The sequence below is a fragment of the Candoia aspera genome, chromosome 11 (assembly GCF_035149785.1).
Source record: "Candoia aspera isolate rCanAsp1 chromosome 11, rCanAsp1.hap2, whole genome shotgun sequence".
NCBI lineage: Eukaryota > Metazoa > Chordata > Lepidosauria > Squamata > Boidae > Candoia > Candoia aspera.
In genome coordinates, this window is record NC_086163.1 from 1,323,612 (window position 1) to 1,349,009 (window position 25,398).

Below are 25,398 nucleotides of genomic sequence, written 5' to 3' on the forward strand. Positions count from 1 at the left end.
ACATCCTGGGGTGCTGACGCTAACACCCTATGAACAACAGCCTTGGCCCTGGTTTATTCCACAGCCGAGTATTGTGCTGGTGTGTGGCTTAACAGCTCCCACATGCGACTGGTCAATGTTCAACTCCGCCAGACAAGGCGCATCATCTCTGGCACACTGCATTCTACCCCTGTGTACTGGCTACCAGTACTCAGCAATATTATACCACCCCACATCAGAAGACAACAAGCCCTCACCCGGCTATGGTCAAGGATGTTGAACAACAAGGCCCTTCCTATTCATTAGGATATTGCACAGACCACCACAAGATTGAAATCTCTTAGGCCAGCTTGGAAAACAGCCATACACCTAACTTCTATCCAGTTCAACCCTAAGAATGCCTGGAGAGAGGAATGGTCCAAGTTGTTACATCACGGCTTGGTCATTAGTGATCCCTCTTCCAAACCTCCTGGCTTTAACCTGCCTCACTCTGTCTGGACAAAATTGAACAGAATCAGGTGTGATACTGGAAGGAGTGCCTCTGCTCTCTATCAGTGGGGCTGGAAAGATTCTCCTTGTTGCGACTGTGGTGCCGATACGCAAACTATTAAACACATTGTGCAAGACTGCCCATGACGTGTGTTCCCTGGCTCTTTAGAAGATCTGCACGAAGCAACACCAGCAGAGATCGCCTGGATAGCTGACCTGGACATCCAGTTATGAGGCTATTACTTATCCCTTCAGAAGTTCTGTATATAATTGTGTGGACCATGTGTATTTATTTGCCTTTCTCTTGTCATATATCATACACTATATATATACATATATATATTGCCTGCTTCTTCCCAGGGCTGAGAGAGAAGGACTGGCCCATGGTCCCAGCTGGCTTGTGCCCAAGGCAGGACTAGAACTCATGGCTTTCCAGTTTCTAGCCTGAGGCCTTAACCACCAAACTGGCTCTTGGGTTATAAATACTGTTCCACGAATCCATCAGTGAAGATTCTGGCTGAATCTGTAGGAGGAATTTTCTGCCATAAGAGCTGTTCAGCCGCAGAACAGTCTCCTGGGATAATGGTGGATCCCCCCCACCCTCACTGCAGGTTTTCAAATGGAGCTGGATGGTGGAGGAGAGATTTCTCCCATGAGTTCTTTAATAAGAAGGACAGACACACACATTCACTGATGTCCAAACTGTTTATTACAACGGTGGAGTCCACAAAGGCTAATCTAAAAGGAGACCGTGTCACAAGCCAGCTCTGTGCGGTTAGGCAAATGACATTGAACATGTGAATACTGTAGTGCTTCAGGATAATTGTCTGGCCATGCCAGCATGATTTGATGGATAAGGATGTTGATGATGTACGGATGGCGAGGTAATGACACCAAAGGACATGCCAGATTTACAAAGCAGCTGTAAAATCTGTAGTAGAAAAGAATGGTTAATAACGGTGTTTCATCTTCTATTTCATCCTTGACTTCATTATCAACTATTTCACTAAACACTGAAATTAGAAACTACAATAATGAAATGTTATAGTTAAGCTGATTTAGGCAATCTTAAATTCGCCAGCAGTTTTTACTAAAGTTGTCTTATGTTCTATTTCATTTGTAACTCACTGGCTGTTTATCAAGAGGTGCCAATGCACCACGCTGGCACTCCAAGGAATGCTCTTCTCCACTGCCACAGCTAAAAAAGGAGCGCCTGAGTCATTCATACAATGTCTTTGCCTTTGTTTGCTTCAAAGCCAGAAAGGCTAAGATTGAAGCAGAGAAGGCACAGAGAGAGGATTGCCTGGACTCGTTGTGGTCAGAAATATGCCCGGCTCTCAGCCAGAGAGGAATGCGAAACCTTTGGAAGGAATCTCACTGGGAGCCGTGTTGTTTCTGCACGCTGTGGATTCTTCTGGAAGCAGGTCCATTAGTGACAAAGATTTCCTCCCTAACGAGGAACCGTGTGCCATTGGCCCCGCTCGTATTGAGCAATCTCTTTGAGGTGTTTTTAGAAGTAGACCTTCAACTTTGGAAATGCGTCTCCCCTCCTCCCCCCAAGTTCTGGGGGGGCCATAGGCCCACTCAACCCCAGCAGGCCACTCTGCCCGTGCTGGTGGGTCCCCACCTTTTGCTCCTCCCCTTCCCCAACAGCCTGCGGGGAGGGGAGACTGTTGCCAGACCAGGCTGGGCTGACCGAGGAGTCTCTCTGCGGCCCGGCATGGGGAGCCTGGCTGGATATGCTGCTGCCCTTGTCCTTGCCTTCCTGCAGCCGGGAAATGCCTTCTGGCTTCTCAATGTGCTCTTCCCACCCGGCACGACCCCAGAAGCGGCCTCTTCCAACAGCATGCCTCCTGTGGTGCTTGGTGAGTTGGCAAAAGGATCGGTGGCCGGGCGGTCAGAAGGAGTGGGGGTGAGCACAGGAGGCGGCTAGGGATGGCCGGCTTCGCACGGTCTGGCCTGGCCTGGTGGGGTGTGTGCTGGCAACAGGCAAGGCTGGAGAGGAAGGTCATGCTGAGGCACCATTCCATGGTCTTGGTTCTTCCAAAGAACCAAGAAAGGTGGGGCTTTTCCTAAGACTTCCCTGGATGAAACTGAAGGGCTGCCGGGCAAGGACTGAAAGTGTTCATGAAGGCTGTCCTGCTCAAAGGGACGGTTCAGGCTCAGATGCTTCCCCTGCAAAGTCTGACAGAAGAGATCTGGTTGATCATGATCCCGTGCTAATGAGATACCCGCTAGATGGCAGAAAGGCATGGCATTTGGTTATGCTGTGTCCCTTGTTTGGATGAGGGGCTTTCCTTGGTATGAAGGAGGCTATCAGGAGGTCAGTGGCAAAGCTGAGAAGTGATAGAATCACGAATGAGGTGAGGTTTTCTTTTGCAGCCTTAGGATGGAGGACCTGTGGGAGATCATCCTCCTGTGGAAATGTTGCAGATCCCTGAGCCTTTTGCCTCTCTCATTTGTTCAGCCTCTGAATAGTCTCCCTAAAACTGGCAAGGCATTCAGGAGCAGTCAGGGTCTGCCGTAGAAGATGAGCTGATCTCTTCTCTTTGGTGAGCTACAGGCCCCAACAGCCAACGCTCGCCAACCCAAGCCCAAGCCCCGAGCCCTGCGTGTAGGGAGGGGCTGGCCGCCTTCCACTTCGTTCGCAGTGCCGTCTTGCCAACCCAACTCTCCCATGTGGTCTGATGGTTAAAAAAAGGGGCTGGGGAGGGAAAGGCAAAACAATTCTGCAGAGCTTTTGAACTGGTGGCACTCGTAACCTCACACCTGGGCACAGAGATGGAGCTTTGCAAATTGTCCCCAGCTGCCAATTTTCGAAGGACAAGAAGGAAGTGTCCATTTTGCCTGTAGGGTTTGGAGGTGAACGAAGGCCTCGACTTCCTTCCATTCAGCAACCCAGATGGTGGCAGCTACCAATTAAAATGCACAATGGAGTGAAATCGGATCTGGAAGTTAACTTCACCAACTGCACAGCCACCACTTCTAAGCAGGTATCTTATGGTTTGCTTCTCCTTAGTTCCTTAAGCTGATCTTGAAGTGAACCAGTCAGACATTCCTAAGTGTGTATGTTGAATTCTTCTCACAAGAGGCTGAAGACTTCCCTCTAGGAGAGCTAGGAAGAGAAGGGCAGAAGAAGCGGAAAACGGCTCTGCCCTTGCTCCAAGAGCCCAGCTGGAGCTGGGCAGCCAGAGAAGGTCCTCATGGCTCCCAGGCGGGGGAAAGAAGGGCCGCTGCTTTGCCAGGTCCTCTTTGCTCCGCTGCTGCGACAGGCTGGGGGAAGGCCCTCCCACGACGTCCCCTTTTGGGGGCAGTTAAAGGGACAAGAGCTCTGCCCCCCAGTGAACCTGCAGCCAGTCTGCCTCCTTTGACCTCTGGTGCCTTCTGGGGTCACCTCCTGTCTCATTCCCTTTTGACTGTCTTGGATTATCTTCTTGCACAGAATATTGACCTCCTGAATGGCACTTGCTGAACTTTGCTTTGTTTACATGACACTTTGTTTGCCTGAAGGGTACATCCAGATCATGTTACTTACCATCGTGGACATCAATTGCCCAGACAGCAGGGCAATGGAAAAAAACAGGAGGGCTTGGGAGGCCTCACAGAGGAACCAGGAGTCCCTGAACAGCTCCGTACTCTTCCAGGGCTCAGAAGCCATCCAGCATCTCTCATAAGCCCAAGCAGAGCGCCCGAAGGGGTGACGGGTGAGTTGGACACCCCAGCACTTATAATGCTTTTAGCGGGGCAGCCTAGTCATTGATCGATACAGTACAGAGGGCAAGGAGTTGACACAACCAGGTGGGGAAGGCATTCCTACAATAAATTGCTGTAAAAGGGAAGTGTATGATGTTCATTAAACAGACTGATACCAAGTACCTCTCAAACGGCGTAATCTTGACATGTATAATTATAAATGCATAATTGCAAGGCTGGGATTAAGTGTCCTCTGTAACAAGTGAGTACAAGGCAGTCAAATGAAGGAACACAGATGTCTGCAGGGTATGGTCAAAAAAGTCACGATGGCAACCACAGTGGTGCAGTCAAAGCTCCGCCCATATTTTCTGCAAGTTGCACATAAAAATGGATGGAAGTTCAGTCGGCCGTCACGGCCACACCCTGCAGACCACACCTTGCCGCTGCCCTGGGCAAATTCCGAAGAAGAGGAGAAGCAATGGCAGGCAGGTCCACAAACCTCTGCAGCCATTTTGACACGGGAAACAGTACAGAAACGGACAGACATCTTCCATGGCGGCTAGGCATGACACAAGCACAATTTTAAGCCAATGCAGTACAGTAGCCGGTCTCCTGTGGGCCCAGCTCCCGATCCCCCAAGGCCACCTGCTACGTTTGGGGAGTGTCCAGGTGGTGCTTCCTCTAGCCCTTGGCCAAATCAGGGCTGCCCAGACCGCAGGGGGTCTTCCTCAGCTTTCGGAAGATAGAGAAAATTAGTAAAGGATGCAAGGGAAGTACTGAACTGGCACCGTCCATTACCTGGTAGCGTCACAAGTGGGTTTTAGGGAAACGGACATGGAAGAAAAGAAGGGAAAGCAGAATGACCGCAAGAAGAGGAGATGCAAATGCCACATAAACAAGTGTTAGAAGATAGATCAATCTTTCAGCCGAATGAATGACATAAAGGAAGACATAAAGGAAGAGGGTGTGGAAGTGGCTTGGAAGCCGTCAGGCTACAAACAGCCCCCAAAGTGTGTGGAGTTACACTAATGGGAAGAATGGAAACGGATCCTTGGTGGAATAACGATGTGAAAGAGGCTGTGAGTGAGAAATCATAAGTTGTGGGTGTGTGGCAAAAACAAGGAAAGAAAGATACTGGATAATGTGGTTATGGAGAGAAAAAAATAGTAAAAAAAGCAAAGACAGGTTAATATTAAAGCAGGCAAAGAAAATGCAGTGATTTTGATGGAATAAAAAAAAACTATTTGGGAAATGGATAAAAAGGAGCTTCCAAGCAGAGTGAATGGAATTAAAAACAAATAAAATGAACCTGGACTGACCGAATGCTGGAAGGACTATTCAAAGATTTGCATGGAAATTATAGTGTTATGTCACAGAGTGGAACCAAATGAATAGTATAATAGCATAGTATAGTATAAATGTTAGGTTCCAAGAAAAAATGGATGAGAAGGAAGTCATAGATGCTCTGAGATGCCCCACTGATGCCCCGATGGTGGTGAAAAACAGGGAGCTGCTGTCAACCAGGGGCTTGCTCGGAACAGCCCAGTTCTGCACCTGGCTGCCCGGCCAGGTGAAGCTGCCCCTGCAGTGTTTGTTTCACGTCCTTCTAGGAGCGAGTCACCTTCCGCCACAACTCCCCCTTTGTCTTTTAGAGGGCACGGCTGCTTCCCCTCCGCCTCCCTTTCACACCACTTCCTTTTCTCCAAGTCTGTTTCGTCTGCACAGGCTTGAGCTTCAGCGGGGCAGGATATTTTACACGCCCCCATCGGTTGGAGCGGGCCTCCGTTTGACTGTCTCCTCTGGAAGAGCTGCATGCCCTGTTGCCCTTCCTTCTCTGACCGGCACATCCCGTCCGTTCTCGCCTCTGACTTTTTCCAGGCAAGGGTGGCCTGACCACAACAAGCCATGCTCTGGTGACCTCAGGCCACTGCCATGTACTTTGCGCGGGGTTATCTTGGGAGATGACCCAGAAGGAGGCCAAGCCCCAGTGTCGTTCTTTCTTGGAGAGTTCTTAATCGAGATTCCAGAAGAAGTTGTTACTAAAACCCTTTATTTTGTAACAATTTTAGCATTCTCACAGTTTTCCATTTTGTTTTTCTGCCCCACTCTTCAGGTAATCCCCTCCTCTTCCTGACTGGTTGCAATGTCTCATTGGATCTGTAGTACTATATTACTTTTCTGTCTTTTAAATAGGAACAAGCAAACTGTCCTGACAAGCAGGAACCACGCCGAGACGAGGAATAGGTCTCTAGTGTTTTATTACTGCTACAGTAGACAGAAAACCCTAAGAAACTGAAAAGCATGAGAAAACCCAGACAGATAAACCCCAAAAGTCAAGGCGGGTCTGATCTGTGTCTCTCTGAATGACAGCTCAAATCCTCGCCACTACACATGCGTTTCCCCCCCTGGATAGGGGCCCCTTCCTGCTCACTATCAGTGCTCATGACACAAACAGTAATAAACCAGCTTTTCTAACATGAGAGAATGTCACAGTTCCAAAGATGAAACAGACATATACTGAAGACCCCACCCCAAACTACATAACCTAACTGTGAATTATATATTTCTCTCTTTCCTCCTTGCCTGCTCTTCCTACCTGGTTATAAGATGTCCTGTGATTTGTTGTGTTCCACTTCCCCCAGTTTTAAAGGAATTGCACTGCTGTCTTTATGCTACTGCTTGGAGTTCCAGATCTTAGTGATGATATTAAAAGTCTTCACAGTTTAGGCCTGACATTCAAGGCCTCTCCCACCACGTACCTGTCTGAACATGAAGACCATCTGGGGATGTGCTCTCCCTGTCTTTTGGTTGGTGGAAGAGGGTTGTGTGGTTATACGGTGGAGGGTCTGTCATGGCTGAGCATATCTCAGCTGGAGCCTGGCCCAGCGTCCACCTAGCTTGTGTTTCAGCACCAAGCAAAGCTGGCTTTTAGTCGGGCATTCGGGACTTGGCAATCACGGCCTGGCTATTTGCCTTGCCGTTTAGGGTGCTAATCCAGACAAACATAGATGGCAATGAAATACAGAAAACTGTGTTCCCATCTAGTGATCGTCTAGATTTTTGCAGCCCAGAACTGGGAACCTCACCATTGTCACACGTGGGATTCTGTGCCTCTCTGTTACGCTTTGCCCAGGCTGCAGTAGGGTAACAGTATGGCCGATCTGAACTTTGGATCTCATGCAGTAACGAATTGCTCAGAGATACACACAGCATGCAGAGAACCTCAGCTAAGCTACAGATGTTTTATTGATTACAACTGCTTCAGCAGTATGCACCAACACAGAGACACACACACAAGTGTACATGCTGTGCTGCACCGTGGCCAGGCAATATACAGGGATGGGGAGGATAGGAGTGCCACACAGATGACAACTGAATCCATACATGAGGTCTTCCGGCTAGTTCCTGTTCAGCCTTCTTTTCTCTCCTTGGCCAGCGGCAATTCATCGGTGCTCCATTGTGTGTCCCCTCAGCTGTCCTTCGGTTAACCTGCTGGACTGCCTGGTCAAATGTGACTCCCAGCAGGGCAGAGCACTTCCTTACCTCTGCCTGCCGCTTCAGGCCGACTCCCCTGTCTCTCCAGCTCCTTGCTCCTGTACATGTCTGCATTCTTCTCCAGGGTCTGGTTTTGATGATTCTACTCAGTAGATGTCTCCCAAGATTTTATTTCTTAGAACAACTGTGACATGACAAGACCAAGAATCGGTTTTAGGAAATGCTGAAAGTGATTCAGTTCTCTTTGTGACTTTTACTTGGTTTTTTAAAAACACTTTACTGACAGCTTGTTCCTGCAGCAGTGCTGGGACCTGCAAATGTCTTCCCATCAGCTTGCGATATGCTGAAGAGAGAGGGAAGGGAAGCCCGAAGGCTCTGCCAGCAGCTCTGCCTATCACGCTCTGCACATGCACAATTAGTCGTGCAGGCCAGGCATGGCCAATGGTGGGGGACAGCAGCAAAGCTCTGTCTCAAGGATGGGCAGGGAGCCTTTTCACTCACAAGAGGGAAAAGCCACTTGGAGGAACAGCAGCAGCAGCATGATCTAGGTAGAAAACTGAGCGAGATTTAAAAAATGCCTGCCTCCGGAGGACTCTGGGGACTTTACACCACTAAAAAGGCACAGCAACAGAAGAAAGACAAGTGATGTGCATCCAGAAAGATCAAACTCAACAAAACAAAATTCTACCAAACATAATCTCACAGGGGCTCACCCCCAACCCTATCCACAGACCTGGGTAATGGGGTTTTCGGTGCCTTGCAAAACATCTTCTGATTGGATGTTGATGGATCTCTGGGGCAATACTCTTCCAAAGGGCAGGCGCTGCCTAGCCAGGTGGAGCTGTTTGAACAGGAGACTAGGAATGCAGAGAATGTAGACTTACAACTCCCCTTCAATAGATAGGACTTCAGGTGGAAGAAAGGGGAGGCTGAAATTTCCACATACAGGGGAGGTACAGGAGAAAAGCTCATGGGATTTGAAATAGGACTGGGTACAAATCCTATACTGCCTCCCCCATCTGCGCAGGGACTGTCAACTGCCATGGCTGCTGCTCCAGAACTGGAGCAAAGGGTTAGTTTCTAGCTGTGTTGGTCTGAGTGTCTGGGGAGTTATGGCCGAGTATGTTCCTGTGTCCAGGGAGAAGGGGCAACACAAGGGACAAAGAGTCTCCTGCATGTTGTTCAGCAGCCACCATCAAAAGAGGCTCAGACTGTGGGACCTGCAGGCACTTTCCATGCTCCAGGCAACTAGGCGATGGGTTCAGCAAGGAGTGCACTGGAATCAAGTGAAGGACTCAAGTCTAGCTTGGAGGAGAGTGCCGGCCACAAGGAGGAATGTTGTTTGGGCCCTGAAGAAAGGAACACCTGGAGAGGTATGGGGACACAATGGATGCCAGTGGGAGGGCGGAGAGAGGGAACGGTGGAGCTAGGAAGTGATTAAGGGAGTGATTATGAAGCTCTCAGGGTGCAGGAAACTTAGAGGAAGTGAGAGTCCTTCACAGATGCTGAGCTGGGTGTTTCATGTGGCTGTAACCCCAAAGATGCAAGCCTACCACTCTGATTTGGGGATGGGGATGGGGATGCAGGCCACCTCTGGGACTTCCTGGCCTCTTTTAATCATAGCGTTTCTGTGTATTTCCAAGGAACACAAGTGCGCATGACTTGGGCAAATCTCCAACAAAAGAGAACTTTTCAGTAACAGGAGCACCTTTCAAGAACATTATCCAGATCACAGAGCACCTTTGGGTGCTGAGGACTCTGCTTAGCTTTTCAATAGCATAGGGGGACCATGCTCTAAAGAAATAGAAAATAGGGAGAAGAGAATAAAACCTCCTTTAGGTCATGCTCAACTCTGATGACATGACATGTCCATGTTGGTTTGTTGGCAGTGGTGTGGAGGTGGTTGTCATGACCACCTTCTGTGATATTTTTTTCACCTACCTAGCCTACGGTCCTGGTGGACCTGGAGGTCTCCCATCCACATACTCATAAGGTCTAACTCTACTCAGCTCTTTTGACATCAGAGAAGTCAGCCTCGTGCTACCAACTATTGTGACCATGAGGCGAGAGCCAGTGCTAAATTTCATTTGACTTCATTTACATTTAGTTAAAATTGAATATATTAATATGGTTATTCTTCCATATTTAATCATTTCCTGCTCTGTCCAATTACAATTTTTATTGGTAGCAGTTTCTGGGCATCTCTGACCGTTGCACCATGGGTGAGGGCCGGGGCTTCTGTTGGTGCATGTCTGCATCGGCTGGCCTAGAAAGAGGAGGGCCACACGCAGGGGGATTGTGGGCGTGGCTTCTTCCAGTCCCTTCCTCCGTGCTGGGAGACTCTTCCTTTGGCCAGCTCCTGTGGAAGGGGCTGCTGGGGAACAAAGCTTCCGGGAGCAGCCAGAGCAGCCCTGTTTGGCTTCCCCAGAGCACAGGTCTGAGATGGCCCTCATGGCCACCTCGATGGCCTCCTCCTCAGACTGTTCAGGGCAGGTCGCAACTCTCATAGGGCCACAAGGAGCCTCCATCTCTGAAGGCCATTTTGCCCATTTGTCAGATGATTTGAAGGTGATTGCCCTCTGGGTTTCTCTGGTCCTTGCAGTGCCCGGGTGCCTTGGGAATCAGCTGGAGGCCAAGCTGGACAAGCCAGACGTGGTGAACTGGCTGTGTTATCGCAAAACCGACGATTACTTTACCATCTGGCTGAACCTCAACATGTTCCTGCCTTTTGGGGTGGACTGTTGGATAGACAACACAAGGTACGTCTCCCCCTTGGAGCTCCCCTCTCTTCCTCAGGGAGGGGCGCCCCCAAGGCATGGCATCTCCACTCTTGGCCTTGCCTCTGGCCTCTGGGACAGAGGTCCTTGCTGGCCCAGGCTCTGCCCCCATTGTGATTTCCCAGAGGGCTCCCAGCTGCCAGAGTGAAGAAGCAGGAGAGTCATGGAAGGGGAGGGGGTGGCAGCAGAGGATGGGAAAGACCCCCCAGACACACACCGAGCAGCAAGTTGAGGGGCATTTCCCAAATACGCATGATATTATTCTAAGCCGTTATTTGTTTTATACACCACAGCTGGCTATATTCACAAGCTTTGCTAAACCATAAACCATGATTTATGAACAATGGCTGGGTTCAAGAACATGCTAAGCCAAAACAAGCAAATCACATTGTGACTTATTGCAGTCACCGAAGGCTTCTCTCATTCATTTCATCTCATGTCTGAGCGAAAATATGGCCCCATAACTTTCCCATAGAACTTCTTGGAATTTGTATTAATTTTTCTTGGGCGCATCACCCTTGCCCTCAGTGAACCTCAGAGAAATGTTTATTTTCTTATTATATACTGCATGGTCTATATCAGTGTTTGTCAACCTTGGCAACTTTAAGATATGTGGACTTCAACTCCCAGAATTCCCTAGGCAGCATGCTGGCTGGGGAATTCTGGGAGTTTATTTATTCATGTCAGAAGCATCACAATTAAAATAAGGCATACTTGAAAACATAGAATTTAAAATATAAGATATAAAAGTTAAAATATATAAAAATTAAAATATATAAAAGTTAAACAGATCTTGCCCAGCGAGCGCCTGGGATGTGGCTCCTCCAGGGACGCCGTGCACCAGGCCTCAGACTGGGCCTCCCGCGCCCAGTTGCCGCAGGCCCTTGAAGGAGGCTCGCCAAGATGCCCAGCACCGCCCCCGCCACTTGCTATCCGGGCGGCTGCCCCCGCGCCAGGCAGCGCCTGTGCGGATCAGAGCTGGGTCCTTTCTGCCAGTGGGCCCGCACCGTCGGGGTTTCCTCGGCCCTCCATGGCTGGTGGCGGCATGGCTCTTCTTGCCAGGCTATGGGTGTGAGGCTGAGGAGGGTTTCCCTGTTGGGGAGCTGGAGGCAGAAGCACCCAATTTAGTTATTCGTGTCAGAAGCATCACAATTAAAATAAGGCATACTGTAAAACATTTACATATAAAATATAAAAGTTAAAACACATAAAAGTTAAACAGATCTTGCCCAAAACCTGGCAACATTGTGTTCTGTCGCGCTGTCATGAGGTCCTCAAATGTGCATTGATCAGGGCACAGAGGAGACGTGTACAGATGTGTTGTCTGCATGTCTCCACAGTCACAAAGGGCAGAGGCCACCGGATAGCCCCATTTGTTCGGAGTATCTCTGGATGGTGTTCGGCCCGTGTGCAGTCTGTTCAGCGGTTTCCATATTTCCCAACTTTTGCCAAACCCAGGGGCCAGCTCCTCTGCTGGTTCCATCCAGTGTTGGTTCTTTGTAGCTTTCCATAGGTCCACTCTACTTTTAAACTCATCAAAATCTTCCGTCGACCTAAGGAAACTTTTCCTGGATTTTAATCTCTGAGGAGCTGGTTGTAGGCCATAAAGAGGGTGTTGTTTGGATATTATTTGGATATTCTGGGAGTTGAAGTCCACATATCTTAAAGTTGCCAAGGTTGAGAAACTCTAGTCTATATCATGGTCACTGATCCTGATGGACTTTCATTGCTTTCACATGGGATACAAAAACAAGCCCGCCATCATAGATCAGCTTGCCCATCCTAGCCCCCTGGCATGCAATCCGCCTCAAGCTGGAAAGGCCCATGAGGACACCTCGTGCCCCAGGCAGGAACCCCAGTCAAGCATCCCAGAGGGGGGCTGCCCAGCCTCCTCTTGAGCTCCTCCAGGGAAAGGGATCCTCACTGCTCTGGGTCATTGACTGCACTGTTGAAGAGCTCTGACCGGCAGGAGGCTTTTCCTGGGATTCAAGAACTTGCCTTGCTGTCTACTAGTAGCTGCAACAACCCAAAACTGGCAAGACGTATGTCATGTGTCCTGACACAAATCCCATCTTTCTGTGCGGGCCTCCCAGCGCCGGATGCTCATCTGCAAGTCGGACCATCACCTCCGCCTCTCCTTCAGCACGGATGCTGCTCGTGGGATCTCTTGGCCCTGACCTGCTGCCTGTTTCCTCAAAGTGAATGCTGCTTCCTGCTTGCAGCGATTGAGCCAAGAGGGAAGACGTGATTCTAACCAGAGTGTAGTGAAGGCTGCCGGGGGTGTCATCTGGGGATCAGATGAAGGTGTCCTGTTCAGAACATGCACCAAACCAATTCTCAGTAGAACTCTTTATTAAGAACTATTTACAAACAATAAGTCCTTGGAATAAGGAGACTGGAGTAATCAAGACTAGACAATGTAGCAAGGCAGCACTAAGTATTCTCTGGGAGTGAGACTGGATCCAAATGGGACATGAGGACTGGAGGCAGCAGATCTTGAACTGGAATAAACCTGGAACAACATGACACGGGATGGCTGGCTCAATGGATCTGGATGCCAGGCTACGATCAGCAAACTGAAAGATACGGAATCTTGGGCACAGGACTTGAACTCAGAGCAAGGCTGGACTCGGCTGGAATCACCGGACTGGACTGCATCACTGGAGAAGATGAGTAGGAAGTAGACTTGGAACTTAGCACTGGGCTAGACTTGGCTGGGAGCCCTGGACTGGGCTGGATCCTCCCAGCAAGAGACTCGAAGCAAGGCTTGGAACTCGGAACTCGACTTGACTCAGCTAGAAACCCCGGACTGGACTGGATTCGCTGGACAGGAGACTTGGAGCAAGGCTTAGAACTCGGAACTAGGCTGGATTTGGCTGGAAGCACCGTGTGTACCACGAACACAGATCCTGAGCAAGGCAAGCAACAACCCCCAAAATTCTCAGGGGTTAGGGTTGCAACGGGTGCAAAGATCCCTTCCTCAGAATTCAGTCTGGTGCTGCTGCTTCTTCGACCACAGATGCCACTTCTGATGTCGGTAGGGAATCTTCTGACGCTGCAGGTCTCTGCACGGCTGCCTTTTATCCCATTCCTTGGTGCGCCTGGAGTCTCCTGCAGCCAATCGGGCTGCCTTCTCCTTCACGCGCTCTTCAGCGTGTCTCTGGCGCCCGCTAATTGGCGTGTTCAAATCCCCCTCCAGATCTCGCCCAATCAGCGTCGTGGATTCTTCCCGCTCTGCTGGGTTGTGCTGGAGTTTCGTTTCTCCAACTCCAGCACGATAAGTTTCTAACTCCTCCTCTGACTCGGAGAGTGAAACTAAATCCGAGCCAGAGGCAGGCCTGGTCCTGACAGAAGGCAGCATACAGCAGCAGAAGAGATTGCGAGACTGTCTTTGTACCACGTTCGGATGCGAGGAAAGGGTCTCCAAGTGCAGAAGTGCATCTGTTCACCTTTTAGGGAAAGCAGAGAAACCAATCAAGAGCACTTGCATATAATGGAATAAATGGCAAAATATGAACACGTGAGTGGCAACTACTGTATAGCAGATACATGAGATGAAACGGTGGCTTTTTATAGCATTTTGGGGCTGTCAGCCAGGTGAAATTGGTAGCCCTGATTCTGCTTCATGAGGTCTGGATCAAGGTCTATGGAAACAAAAGGGCTTGCCCTGAGCCTTTTTTTAATTTCCAGAAGATTTCTTCACCGCCCTTCGCCAGCCGTTCGATCAGAGGTGCCATCCCTGCTGCCTCCCAGTGCCATTTTGCTTTGGGTGGGGAGAGAATGCAGGGCTCCCCGCATCCCCAGGACTCTGAGCCCAACCTGGCTTGAAGGAGTTGGCGACAAGGAATGGCTGGAGGGGCCGGGCTGGGGTCTGGGCTGTGTTAGGCTCCCACTTCTTGCCCAACCCACCACTTCATCAGCTGCTAGGCAGGATGAGTTCAGAGCTGGCTCAAAGAAGACTAGGCCTGGTAGCCCACCTAGACAGCCAAAGGCATCAAGAAGGGCTGCCTGATACAGCCAGAAGGCTCCGTGGCACAAGCCCACAGCGCAGCAGCTGTTTCAGGAGTTATTTTTAATCATGGGTTTAGCACTCCTGAAAAAGTGGTAAACCCATGTTTTATAATAGCTGGACAAAGGTGCCATGGATTGCACAATGCAGCAGGAGTCTCCCTCCCACTGCACCCCCGCCCATGCCCACTTAGCTGATACTTAGCAGCTGATGGGGGCGGGGAGCAGGGTAGGTAACAGCTTCTGACAGGAGGGAGATCCTGATGCCCCCAGTGGGGTTTGGTGGCACAGCAGGGGCCTCCTATTCGGTGCCTGTTGGCAGACACTGCAAGCACATGAGGCCACAGGGCAGTCCTCTGGCTCTCAAGGTTTCAGCCATCAACCTGGACGGTAGATACAAAGGGTTAATGCTTGGAGTCTTTAGATCCAACCTGGTAGTAATCCTGAACTTGATGTATATAGTTACTATCTACCCCCTTAATGTTCTCTGTTACTCCTCTTTTTAGGGATCTGGACATATGTTAAGTGGTAGCTAGCATTTCAGAACTTCTAAGGTGGTCTTGTTGGAAGTGGACCTTCTAGAGCAATGATTGTGTTTTCTTTTGCACCCACCCTTGGGGGACACAGAGTGATTTACAATAAAACCACCCGGAGGATAACCAGTGCCCCCGGAGTCCACATCAGAGTTCCTGGGTTTGGCCAAACCTTCTCCGTGGAATACCTGGACAACAGCAAATTGGCCGGTAAGAAGAATGGGGGAAGGTGCTCCCCACCCATCTCCTCTCCGGATTAGGCTCTTCCCTCTTTATCTTGATGGCAGGTTGCTTCTGGCCTAGGGCGAAGGGTTCTCCGCCAGGCGGAAGAGAAGTTAAAGACGGCACTTCTGCATGGCATTTCGTAGAGCGCATTTCTCCAGCAACAGAACTCCATCTGTCTGGAGTAACCTGTATTTAGCAACGTTTCTCTAAAGCAGTGGTTGGAAGCCTACTTTTTTATCAGGACAGCAGTCCAGGATGGGTCAGGATGAGCCGCCAGTCAGCGCTTGGGTAAAAGCCAGCCCGAGTACAGGAGAAAGCCAGCTACTGTTGCTCCCTGCTGGGAAGCCCCATGGCCAGCCTGGCTGAGCAGAAGCCATGACCCCTGGGGTTGAGAGCTCACCCCCTGAGGGGCCCCAGTGACCCCCAGGCGTTTACAGTCTCTGCTGCTGCTTCCTGCTCCTCTTGGCTCAGGATCTTGGCAGAAGCTGGGGGGGGGGGGAGCAGCATACCACATTTTGTCCCCCCACCCACTTTCCTGCTGGGAAATGCATAGAAAATCATTTGGAGAAGCTTCCTTGTCTGAGAGCCACACTCATCAGGGGTAGTCGTTGGGAGTGATCTATCCTGAGCTGGAAAGGAACTCCAAAGGGTGAAACACTTCCCCAAATGGCCCCTCCTGAGTCTTTGGTTTCCCGTTTCCTGGGTCTTCCTGCATGAAATAATGGCAGAGAGTTTGGGCCACAGGCTGCCTATCCCTGGTCTATGCTGGGGGGCTGCCGGCACAAGGGCCCTCCCTCCCTCAGTGGGGTCTGATGCACAGCTGTCATGGCTGGAGAGAAGCAGCTGCTGAAGATTTTGGCCAAAAGGTCCACATACTGCTTTTTTACCAGTGTGGTAGAGCAACCACAGCCCTTTCTAGGTTAATCAGCTGGCTAGAATGTCATCCTTCACGCAGAGATAGGTTTAGGTAGGAAAATAATACATTTGAAATTACATTATTATTTCCCTGCTTTCTTGAAGGCATTGAAAATATGGGACCATCTTCGAAAGATGTTCAACTGAAGGCAGTCCTTTTGCTTTCAGAAAGCTGCTGCCAGAAGGCCTAGGGATCTGCACAAACTCTATTCAGAGTCACTTTGATCCTGGTGCCTCTTCTGAAAATTGTGTGGCTTCTTCAGGGGGATCAGGGATGGTTTGGGAAAGAGTTTAGGGTAGGGAAGATGAGCAGCCACCTGGACCATGAAAACCTGGAAGGCCTTGAAACACCTTGCAGTAGGGGGGGAAACTTGCAGGCGGTTCTTCTGAGAAGTAGTTGTGCCATCTGCTAATCCTCACTTCTCGTCCTTGCTCTAGGCTATATGCACACCCTGGTGCAGCACCTGGTCAACAATGGCTATGTTCGTGATCAGACAGTGAGAGCTGCCCCATATGATTGGAGGCTTGGGCCCAGTGAGTACAAATGGGCAGATCTTGAGCACTTGGGCATTAGAAAGTTGGGCTTCTTCCACCTGCTCTTCAAGGGGACTCAGTCGGGAGGAAGGTGGGGATGGGGTGAGCAGGGTCATCAGAGCCCTCTTGCACATCCTAGATCACCCCTGTCCAACTCAGACCCTACAGCAGGGGAGTGTGGAAAAGGTAGAGGAGATCACATTCCCTCAAGCTGTTATTCTGCAGGTCATCTTCACGCCTTTGGAATATCTTCAAATTAAGACAAAAGGTTGATAGTCATAGATGATGTAAGTTACCCTCACACTGACTTTAGAAACTAATGCTCTATTCATGTCAAAGTGGTCAAACCTTTAAAGATTCAAAACCATGACTACGCCTTGGAACCAACCGGAAGGGAGAGGACACATGGAAATTATCCTAGCCAGTACTTTTGCATTAAAGAGTTCAAATATTATGTCTATTTATTTATTTGTTGGTTGGTTTATTTATCAAATTTTATCACCGCCCATCTCCCCCCAAAAGGGGGATTCTGGGCGGTTCACAATAAAACAAAATTTAAAATTCAGTACAATTATAAATACAATAAATATAAATAGTAAAAATGTAAAATGAAATAAAATCCAGATGACTGAAGATTCTACACCAGTCCGTGAGTATAAAAGGGGTCATTCTAGAGTGCTAGCCATCTCCAGGAATGACTATTCCCTTTCCCACTCCAGGCGTGCTGGCAGAACCAGGTCTTCAGCTTTTTCTGGAAGTCCAGGAGTAAGGGGGCCTGTCTCACCTCCAGGGGAAGAATGTTCCAGAGGGCGGGAGCTACTGCAGAGAAGGCCTGCCTCCTGGACTCCACCAAGTGGAATTCTTTTACAGACGGGGTCTGTAGCATGCCCTCTTTGCATGACCGGGTGGGGTGGACTGATGTGATGGGGATGAGACGGTCCCTCAGGTAACCTGGCCCCATGCCATGTAGGGCTTTAAAGGTGATAACCAACACCTTGAATTGGACCCGGAAGCAAACTGGGAGCCAGTGCAGCTCGCGTAGCAAAGGTGTTACATGTGCTGACCTTGGGGCATCCACATGGCTGCGTTCTGGACCAGCTGAAGCTTCCGGATATTCTTCAAGGGTAGCCTCATGTAGAGTGCATTGCAGTAGTCTATATGGGAGATGATCAGGGCATGAGTGACTGTTTGGAGGGCCTCTCGATCCAGGAAGGGGCGTAACTGGCGCACAACACGGAGTTGCGCAAAGGCCTTTCTGGCCACGACTGTTACCTGCTCTTTGAGCAGAAGTTGTGAGTCCAGGAGGACCCCCAGATTCCACACCAGGTCTGTCTGGGGCAGTGCAACCCCATCCAGCACTAAAGTTGACAAGGCTACCAAGGAGCCATTAACCCACAGCCACTCTGTCTTACCAGGGTTCAGCCGAAGCCTGTTGTTCCTCATCCAGGCCCCCACAGCCCCCAGGTACCTGGAAAGGGTGGTCATGACATCACTTACTTTACCCGGGATGGGGATGTATAATTGGGTATTATCAGCATATTGATGGTGATGGATGATCTCGCCCAGCGGTTTCATGTTGATGTTAAAGAGGAGCAGAGAGAACACCGAGCTCTGGGGCACCCCACAAAGAAGGGGCTGCGGGCCAGATCTCTCGCTCCCTATTAATTGGGACCAGCCCTGAAGAAAGGAGGTAAACCAGCGCAGAACCACACCGCCCACTCCCAACTCCCTGAGTCACCACAAAAGGATACCATGGTTGATGGTACTGAAAGCCGCTGAGAGGTCAAGAAGAGCCAGAATGGATGCACTGCCCGCATCCTGCTCCTGGCAGAGATCATCCATAAGTGCAACCAATGCCGTCTCTGTCCCATAACCGGGCCTGAAACCTGACTGAAAAGGGTCTAGATAATCAGTTTCATCCAGGATCCTCTGGAGCTGCAACGCCACCACTTCCTCAACCACCTTCCCCAAAAAGGGGAGGTGGGAGACCAGACGAAAATTGTCCAGCACAGTAGGGTCCAGTGATGGTTTCTTGAGGAGGGGCTGCACCAACGCCTCCTTAAAGACCACCGGAAACACCCCCTCTCTCAAGGATGTATTTACCATCGCCTGGACCCAACCACATGTCCCCTCCCGGGCTGCCTTCACCAGCCAGGAGGGACATGGATGTAATTGGCAAGTGGTGGCATTTACAGTCCGGAGGATCCTGTCCACTTCCTTGGGCCCAACAAGATCAAACTGTTCCCAGATAACTGAGTAAGTACGTTCCCTGGGCGTTTCCAGAGACCCTGTCCCACTCTCGGAGTCCAACTTGGAATGGATCCAAGTGATTTTATCCTGCAGATGCCCAGAAAACTCCTCAGCATGGCCCTGTAGATGGATTTCTGAATCCCCTTTCCCAAAAAGGTATCAGGTGATCTTAAACAGGGCTGCCAGGCGGCATTCCGCGGATGCAATAAGAGTGGAGAAATACTGACGTTTTGCTGCGCTTACCACCACAAGGTAGGCCTTAATAGCAGCTCTAGCTTGTGTTCCATCAGATTCAGTCTTTGTCTCCCTCCAGCGGCACTCTAGACGTCTCTTAATCCTCTTCAGGACCCTCAGCTCCTCCGTAAACCACGGGGAGTTCAGGTTCGATGGGACAAGAGAGGTCACACTGGCTCAATCCTGTCCAAGGTCCCGGCCGTCTCCCTATTCCAGGCTGCAGCCAGGGCCTCCGCCGGACCATGCAGCAGATCCTTGGGTGTAACCCCCAGCTCCCTCTGAAACCCTGCTGGGTCCATCAGTCGCCGGGTCAGACCAGTCAAATGCGTCCTGCCTCCATGTCTATATACAGATAGCCATAGACCAGGACACTAGGCTGAGACCAACTACTTTTCAGTAGAGTTCAGGCTGAGGTACAGCACTGAGATGGCATTGGTCATGCTGTAGATGACCTATAGAGGGCTCAGGATAGTGCTGGTGCATCCATCCTGGCTATCCTGGATCTCTTGGTGGCTTTCCATAGTAATTCTGGATCAGCTCCAGGAGCTGGGAGTGGGGGACACTGTTTTATGGTGGTTCTCTTCCTCTGTGGCCGGTTCCAGTCGGTGTTGGTGGAGGGGGGAGGCCAAGCCCTAAGCCCCTGAAATGTGGGGTGCCTCAGGGCTCAAGTCTCTTGCTGCTCCTTTTTAATATCTACATGAGACCGCTGGGAGGTCATCTGGCGGCCAGGGCGCAGTATCGTCAATGTGCTGATGATACTCAATTATACATCTCTGCCCCTGGCATGCCAAGTGACACTAGCCCAGTGCTGGCCCAATGCCTGGAGGTTGTAAAAGTTTGGATGGGGAGGAACCAACTTCAACTTGACCACAGCAAGATGAAGTGGCTCTGGGTTTTTGAGCCTTCTGGGTCCAATGATATGTCATTTTCTACTGCTTCTGGGGCATCATTCCCCGAACAGAGCTGGTGCACAATTTGGGGGTCCTCCTGGACTCATGGCTCCTGCTCAAGGAGCAAGTGGCAGCCTTAGCTAGGAGGCCTTTGCACAGACCCATCTTGTGTGGCCATACCTAAACCAGGAAGCCCTGCTCATGCCCTGGTCACTTCCTGGTTGGATTACTCCAATGCACTCTACATGGTGCTGCCCTTGAAGACCATCTGGAAACTACAACTGGTCCAGAATGCAGTGGCTGGGTGCAGTTCTGGGACTCCACAGTTTGTCCATATTACACCACTGCTGTGCAAGCTGCACTGGCTTCCAGTTTCTTTCTGGGTGCAATTCAAGGTGCTGGTTATCACCTTTAAAGCCCTACCTGGCATGGGGTCAGGTGACTTGTGGGACCTCCTCTCCCTGAGAGTATCAGCCTGTTCCACCAGGTCAGATAGGATGGGTACACTCCAGGTCCCTTCCCTCAAATGTTGCCCTCTACCGGGACCTAGGGAATGTGCCTTTCCTGTAGCAGCCCCTGCCCTGTGGAACAGCGCCCCCCAAGATCCGTTCCACTCCCCCACATTCTGGAAGGCCTTGAAGAGCTGGCTATAGCATTGGAGTAGGATGAGTCTGAAGCTCAGCAAGATGTTGTGGAGATGTATGGGAGTGCTGCATCAGGGTGCCATGAGTTTTTATAGTTTTTACTGATTTTTATGTTTTGGATTGGGGGTTTCTGTTGTTTTTACTGTTTTGCACACTACCCAGGGTTGTTGCAATGCAGGTGGCTATATGTCTTTTAAAATAAATAAATAAATCACATCTTCAGCAGATAATTACAGCCAGATCAACCAATTGCCACGGCTTTCCATTAGTTGCCCCATTTCTTCTGAAATTGCCCCAAAAAAGCAGCCACAGGTTCAGGGCTTGGGACAAAAGGAAACCATGTTCTCCTCCTTACTGAAACCAACTGATATGACCTTTTCCCAAGTTAAGGATTTTTCTTTCACAAGTGCATGTTAAGGAGAATGAAGAGAGTGGGGCAGGCCTGCAATATGCCTTGGCCACACAGATACATCAGGTCATCAGAGGGATTTGATCGTCCCCATCAGTCACTGCTTTTGGCATATTCAAAACCCCAACATTATAAATGGATGAATTAAAAGTGGCATTATATTAAATGAGTAAAGGGAGAGGTGGGGGGTGGGTTACACATTCAGCTGCATAGTTTCCAGCATACTTTATTCTGGACTGACCTGGTGCCCGGGGGCTGCAGCCACCGAGGACACCAGGGCTGAGCAATGGGGGTGGGAAGGTGGGCTCAGGGTTGGCTCTGTCTTCCCTAGGAGGGGCCACCCCCAGACCCCCACCCCTCTGCAGTGCTGCTCCTCCTCCCTCGCTCGAGCGCTGCCAGGCTCAAGGGGGTGAGGGCCTTTGCCGGCCGGCCCGGCAGAGCAGGCTGCCCCCAGCACTCTGGGCAGGGCACGGAGAAGGGTCCTGCAGGAGCCTCAGGAGCCGGGGCAGAGCTTCCCTCCAAACCCTTCCTGTTTCTACAGTGGAGCAAGAGGACTACTACCGCAAGCTGCGAGCCCTCATTGAGGAGATGTTCGAAGCCTACCAGAAGCCGGTTTTCCTCATTGGCCACAGCCTGGGCAACCTGCACGTCCTGTACTTCCTGGTCCAGCAGCCACAGGCCTGGAAGGACCGCTTTATTCAGGGCTTCATTTCCCTGGGAGCCCCCTGGGGGGGCGTGGTGAAGCCCATGCGGGCCCTCGCTTCCGGTGAGTAGCCCAGCATCCCAGCAGCACCTCCTGGACCCTGGCAGAGCAGGGCCGAGCCCAGCACCCCTCACGGTCTCCGGCTCTCCCCGTGCCAGCCCAACGCCGCCTTTCCCCCACTGCCCGCTAGCAGCGCTGGGGATCCTGGTTCCTTCTGCATGTGCCGTGCCCCCAGCCCCCATTTCTGAGGAAGGAAAAGAGACTCAGAAGAGTCACCCCCCTATTTCTGTCATCGCACCCAGTTTGTCTTTAAAAGGTGGGAAGAATTCTTGGAATTTTAGTCTTGGTTTGTTCTCTGTTGCTGAATAACACTGTAATGCAATTTTTTTACTACCAACAAATCCGGAAGGGTGGGAGCAGAATAATGCAATTCCACTGGTGTCCTTTGCAGGTGACCATCAGGGCATTCCTGTTGTAACTAGCATTAAACTGCGAGAGGAAAAGCGCATGTCAACGAGCAGTCCCTGGCTGTTCCCCACACGCACGGCCTGGCCTGAGACACACGTCTTCATCTCCACCCCCTTCCACAACTATACCTACCGGGACTACCAACAGTTCTTCACTGATATCAACTTTGAAGATGGCTGGTACATGTGGAACAACAGCAAGGAACTGCTGGAAGGGCTGCCCCCCCCAGGGGTGGAGGTCTACTGCCTGTTTGGCACCGGATACCCCACTCCAGTGACCTACATTTATGACGACCGCTTCCCCTTCGAGGACCCGGTGGATACTGTGTATGGGGACGGGGACGACATGGTGAACAGGCATAACATAGAGCTGTGCAAGCAGTGGCGCCACCAACAGAACAAGAAGGTCCATGCCCTGGAGTTGCCCGGCACTGCGCATCTCAACATGATTTTTGACAATCACACCCTACAATACATCAGCGAAATCCTGTTCGGGAACCTGGAGAATGTGACTGCTGCAGAAGACCTGGGGGAAACAGCCCCCTGAAGCCCCAAGGGAAGGGAAGTCCTCCCCCACTGAGGAACTGGCTTTTCATTCTTCTGCTAGTGTGGGGAGGAAACATGAAAGCTCACATGTGGCCACAGCTCTGCAGCCTTCCCTGTTCTGAAAAGACTCGAGGGAGCTGCCCACATCAATGCTGGTGCCACAGTGTTTTGTTGCCGATAGGATAGTTCCCGTTTCCCCACCATATTTTTCCTGAGACCATGCCAACCAGCCCAGAGTTGCATTTACTGCTTGTAGGCTTCTGCAAAGCAGCGGTGACTTTTCAGAAATTGTAACAGTATGTGGGAAAGACCTTGGGAGACTGGACCAAGAGACGCTGCTGAGGGAACAGTCAGATAAGACAGCATAGTGTGCATCTGGAAGTTGTACTTTCAGACTTGCAAGATTCTGTTAATGTAGCTTTACAATAAAGTCGAATTAGCTTATCTGGTTGTGTTTCCTGTCTGGTCTACCTGGTAAGGCTGACATCAAACCTGCAAGTCTCTTACTCTCTTCCAAAGAGAGGAATTTCAGGAATGGCCTCTGATCCTGAAGGAACCCCATTATCCGCCGAGCATCTGACAGCAGCATTGTCACAACACCAGCAGCAAGTGGATGCATAGATGACCAATTTACAGAATGCCATGATACGCCTAATACAACAACCAGGGCAGAATTTGCTCCAGCAGCACAACAAATTGAGAGCCACAAATTGTGGCTCAGCCTGTGTTCCCATGGGAGCTTTCCGGAGACATTCGGAGGGGACCAGGATCAATTCTGGACAGTCATCACTCAGGTTGAAATGTTTATGGCGGGCGGTTTCCCACTGACTGCACCACGGTGACTGCTGAGTAGGCTGAAGGAAGCAGCAGCTAAGTGGGAAATAACACTCACTGCGGGGAACACCCTCGTGCTGGACGACTATCAGAACTTCATGCGTAACTGCAAAGGACACTTTGGGGATCCCGTGCCTACCCATGAGTTTGCCATCTTCAAGGAATACCTGGATGTCAACATCAAGAAAGGGTTCATTTGCCCTTCCAATTCACCAGCCTCGGCACCTACGTTTTTATGCCCAAAAGACTAGAAGGAGCGACAGCTGCAACTCTGAAGGGAGAGGAGGGAGCTGTTCACGGCTACAAAGACCTGAGCCATTATCCACTCCCACTTCTCTCAGATCTGCTAGGCCAGCCACAGAAGGCACACATCTTTACAAAACTAGAAGTGCTTGCAGCCTAATTGGAATGAAAGAAGGACCCGAGGATTTAACAGCCTTTGATACCAGATACCAGCTACTGCCAGTCTGAATGTGCAGTGATGCCTTCCAGCCTGGTTAACCACGGAGGGCGCCTCAAGGACAGCAAGGGGCCAAGCAGGGGGCATGGGGAATGACCCAGCTCCTTCCACACCAGGCATGCAGGACCTGATGGGGGGAGACCAACAGGTTCCCATGGAGGGGCGGCTATCACTTCTGCGGGTGCAACTGAGTTACAGGACACCTTGTGTGGAGTTACCAGCAGAAGAGGGGAGCAATGCAACTACATTTCATTCTCACAGCCTACAGTCAGTTTCCCCTGGGAACTTGGGAGGGGGGGATGAATCTGAAGGGGAGGGTGATGTAATGGTATGTGGGAAAGACCTTGGGAGACGGGGCAAAGAGATGCTGCCTAGGGAACGGTCAGATAAGAGACGGCATAGCCTGCAGCCGTACAGCGGGCAGGGCAAGAGGCTCAGAAGGGACCCTCCCTAGTTTCTCAGGCTGTAAAGGAGACAGCGGGAGATTTGTAGTTTCAGACTTACAAGATTCTGTTAAGGCAGCCTTACAATAAAGTAGAATTAGCTCATCAGGTCTTGTTTCCTGTCTGGTCTACCTAGCAAGGCTGACAGAAATGCATTTTTCTCCTCCTGCCCTCAGCTGTGTTCAGTCATCTTCTGAACCTTTGGGGACACCCCTTCCTGTCCTGCCCAAGGCCTGGCCACCCCGTGAGCCATATTGCTACAGCCAGGTCATCTGAATCAAGACTGGGCAACTTCTTGAATCTGGCAGGAGGGAAGGGGGACCAGGCATCATCTCCAGCCATGAAGTCATTTCCCCCCTCCCTCCAGAGACTCTCCTGTCCCAGACTGACCAGGCCAACAGGAGACACTTTTTCCTCCACAGGGCAGGAGGGTCACCTGAAGTGCCACTGCCCCACGTCTCCTCTGCTCCCATGCAGCAGCGATGCTCAGGATTAGTGCTCAGGGCTCTGATAAGCGCTGGTGCCAGGTGAAACCTTCTGGTAAGAACAACCCTTCAAGGTTGGAAGTGCCGCACAGGGGACCAGGGCGCGGGGAGGAATGCCAGAAAAAACCAGGGCGGACAGCAGCTGGAGACATCCCACAATCCATGGCTTACTCGAGACCCCTGGACCTTCCTCCTCTCTTTGGGGCAACCAACATTTGCCCGTTTCCCCGAGGCAAGAGGGGCCTCGAGAGGCGCTTCTGATTTGCGCAGATGGGCTCCCCTCCCTTGTTACTTCAGAGCGGGGCTCGGGGGCCCTGGGCGTCCGCCGCGCCAGAGGGGGGGATCCTTCGAGGGGCCGCGTAGCCTCGGGGAGGGCGCGGCTCCC

General features: G+C 50.9%; 1 protein-coding gene across 2 annotated transcripts; it reads left to right on the forward strand.

Moving 5' to 3' along the window:
• The first annotated feature begins 1,967 nt into the window (after positions 1-1,967).
• On the forward strand, positions 1,968-23,235 carry LCAT (lecithin-cholesterol acyltransferase). Of its 2 annotated transcripts, none has more exons than XM_063312655.1 (6): positions 1,968-2,333; positions 10,259-10,415; positions 15,069-15,184; positions 16,553-16,648; positions 21,617-21,841; positions 22,230-23,235. In XM_063312655.1, the coding sequence occupies exons 1-6, from the start codon at positions 2,189-2,191 to the stop codon at positions 22,790-22,792; spliced, it is 1,302 nt and encodes a 433-aa protein (XP_063168725.1). In that variant the 5' UTR covers positions 1,968-2,188; the 3' UTR covers positions 22,793-23,235. The 2 variants fall into 2 exon arrangements, with proteins under 2 accessions (XP_063168725.1, XP_063168726.1); XM_063312656.1 differs by lacking the exon at positions 1,968-2,333 and adding an exon at positions 8,897-9,029.
• Positions 23,236-25,398: the final 2,163 nt, after the last annotated feature.

What these genes read in the sequence shown, in the direction of transcription:
- LCAT (XM_063312655.1), top strand. Translation starts at nt 2,189, where the DNA reads ATGGGGAGCCTGGCTGGATATGCTGCTGCCCTTGTCCTTGCCTTCCTG. An exon ending in CATGCCTCCTGTGGTGCTTG is followed by an intron (nt 2,334 to 10,258) that starts GTGAGTTGGCAA and finishes TGGTCCTTGCAG; the next exon opens with TGCCCGGGTGCCTTGGGAAT. An exon ending in GGACAACAGCAAATTGGCCG is followed by an intron (nt 15,185 to 16,552) that starts GTAAGAAGAATG and finishes TCCTTGCTCTAG; the next exon opens with GCTATATGCACACCCTGGTG.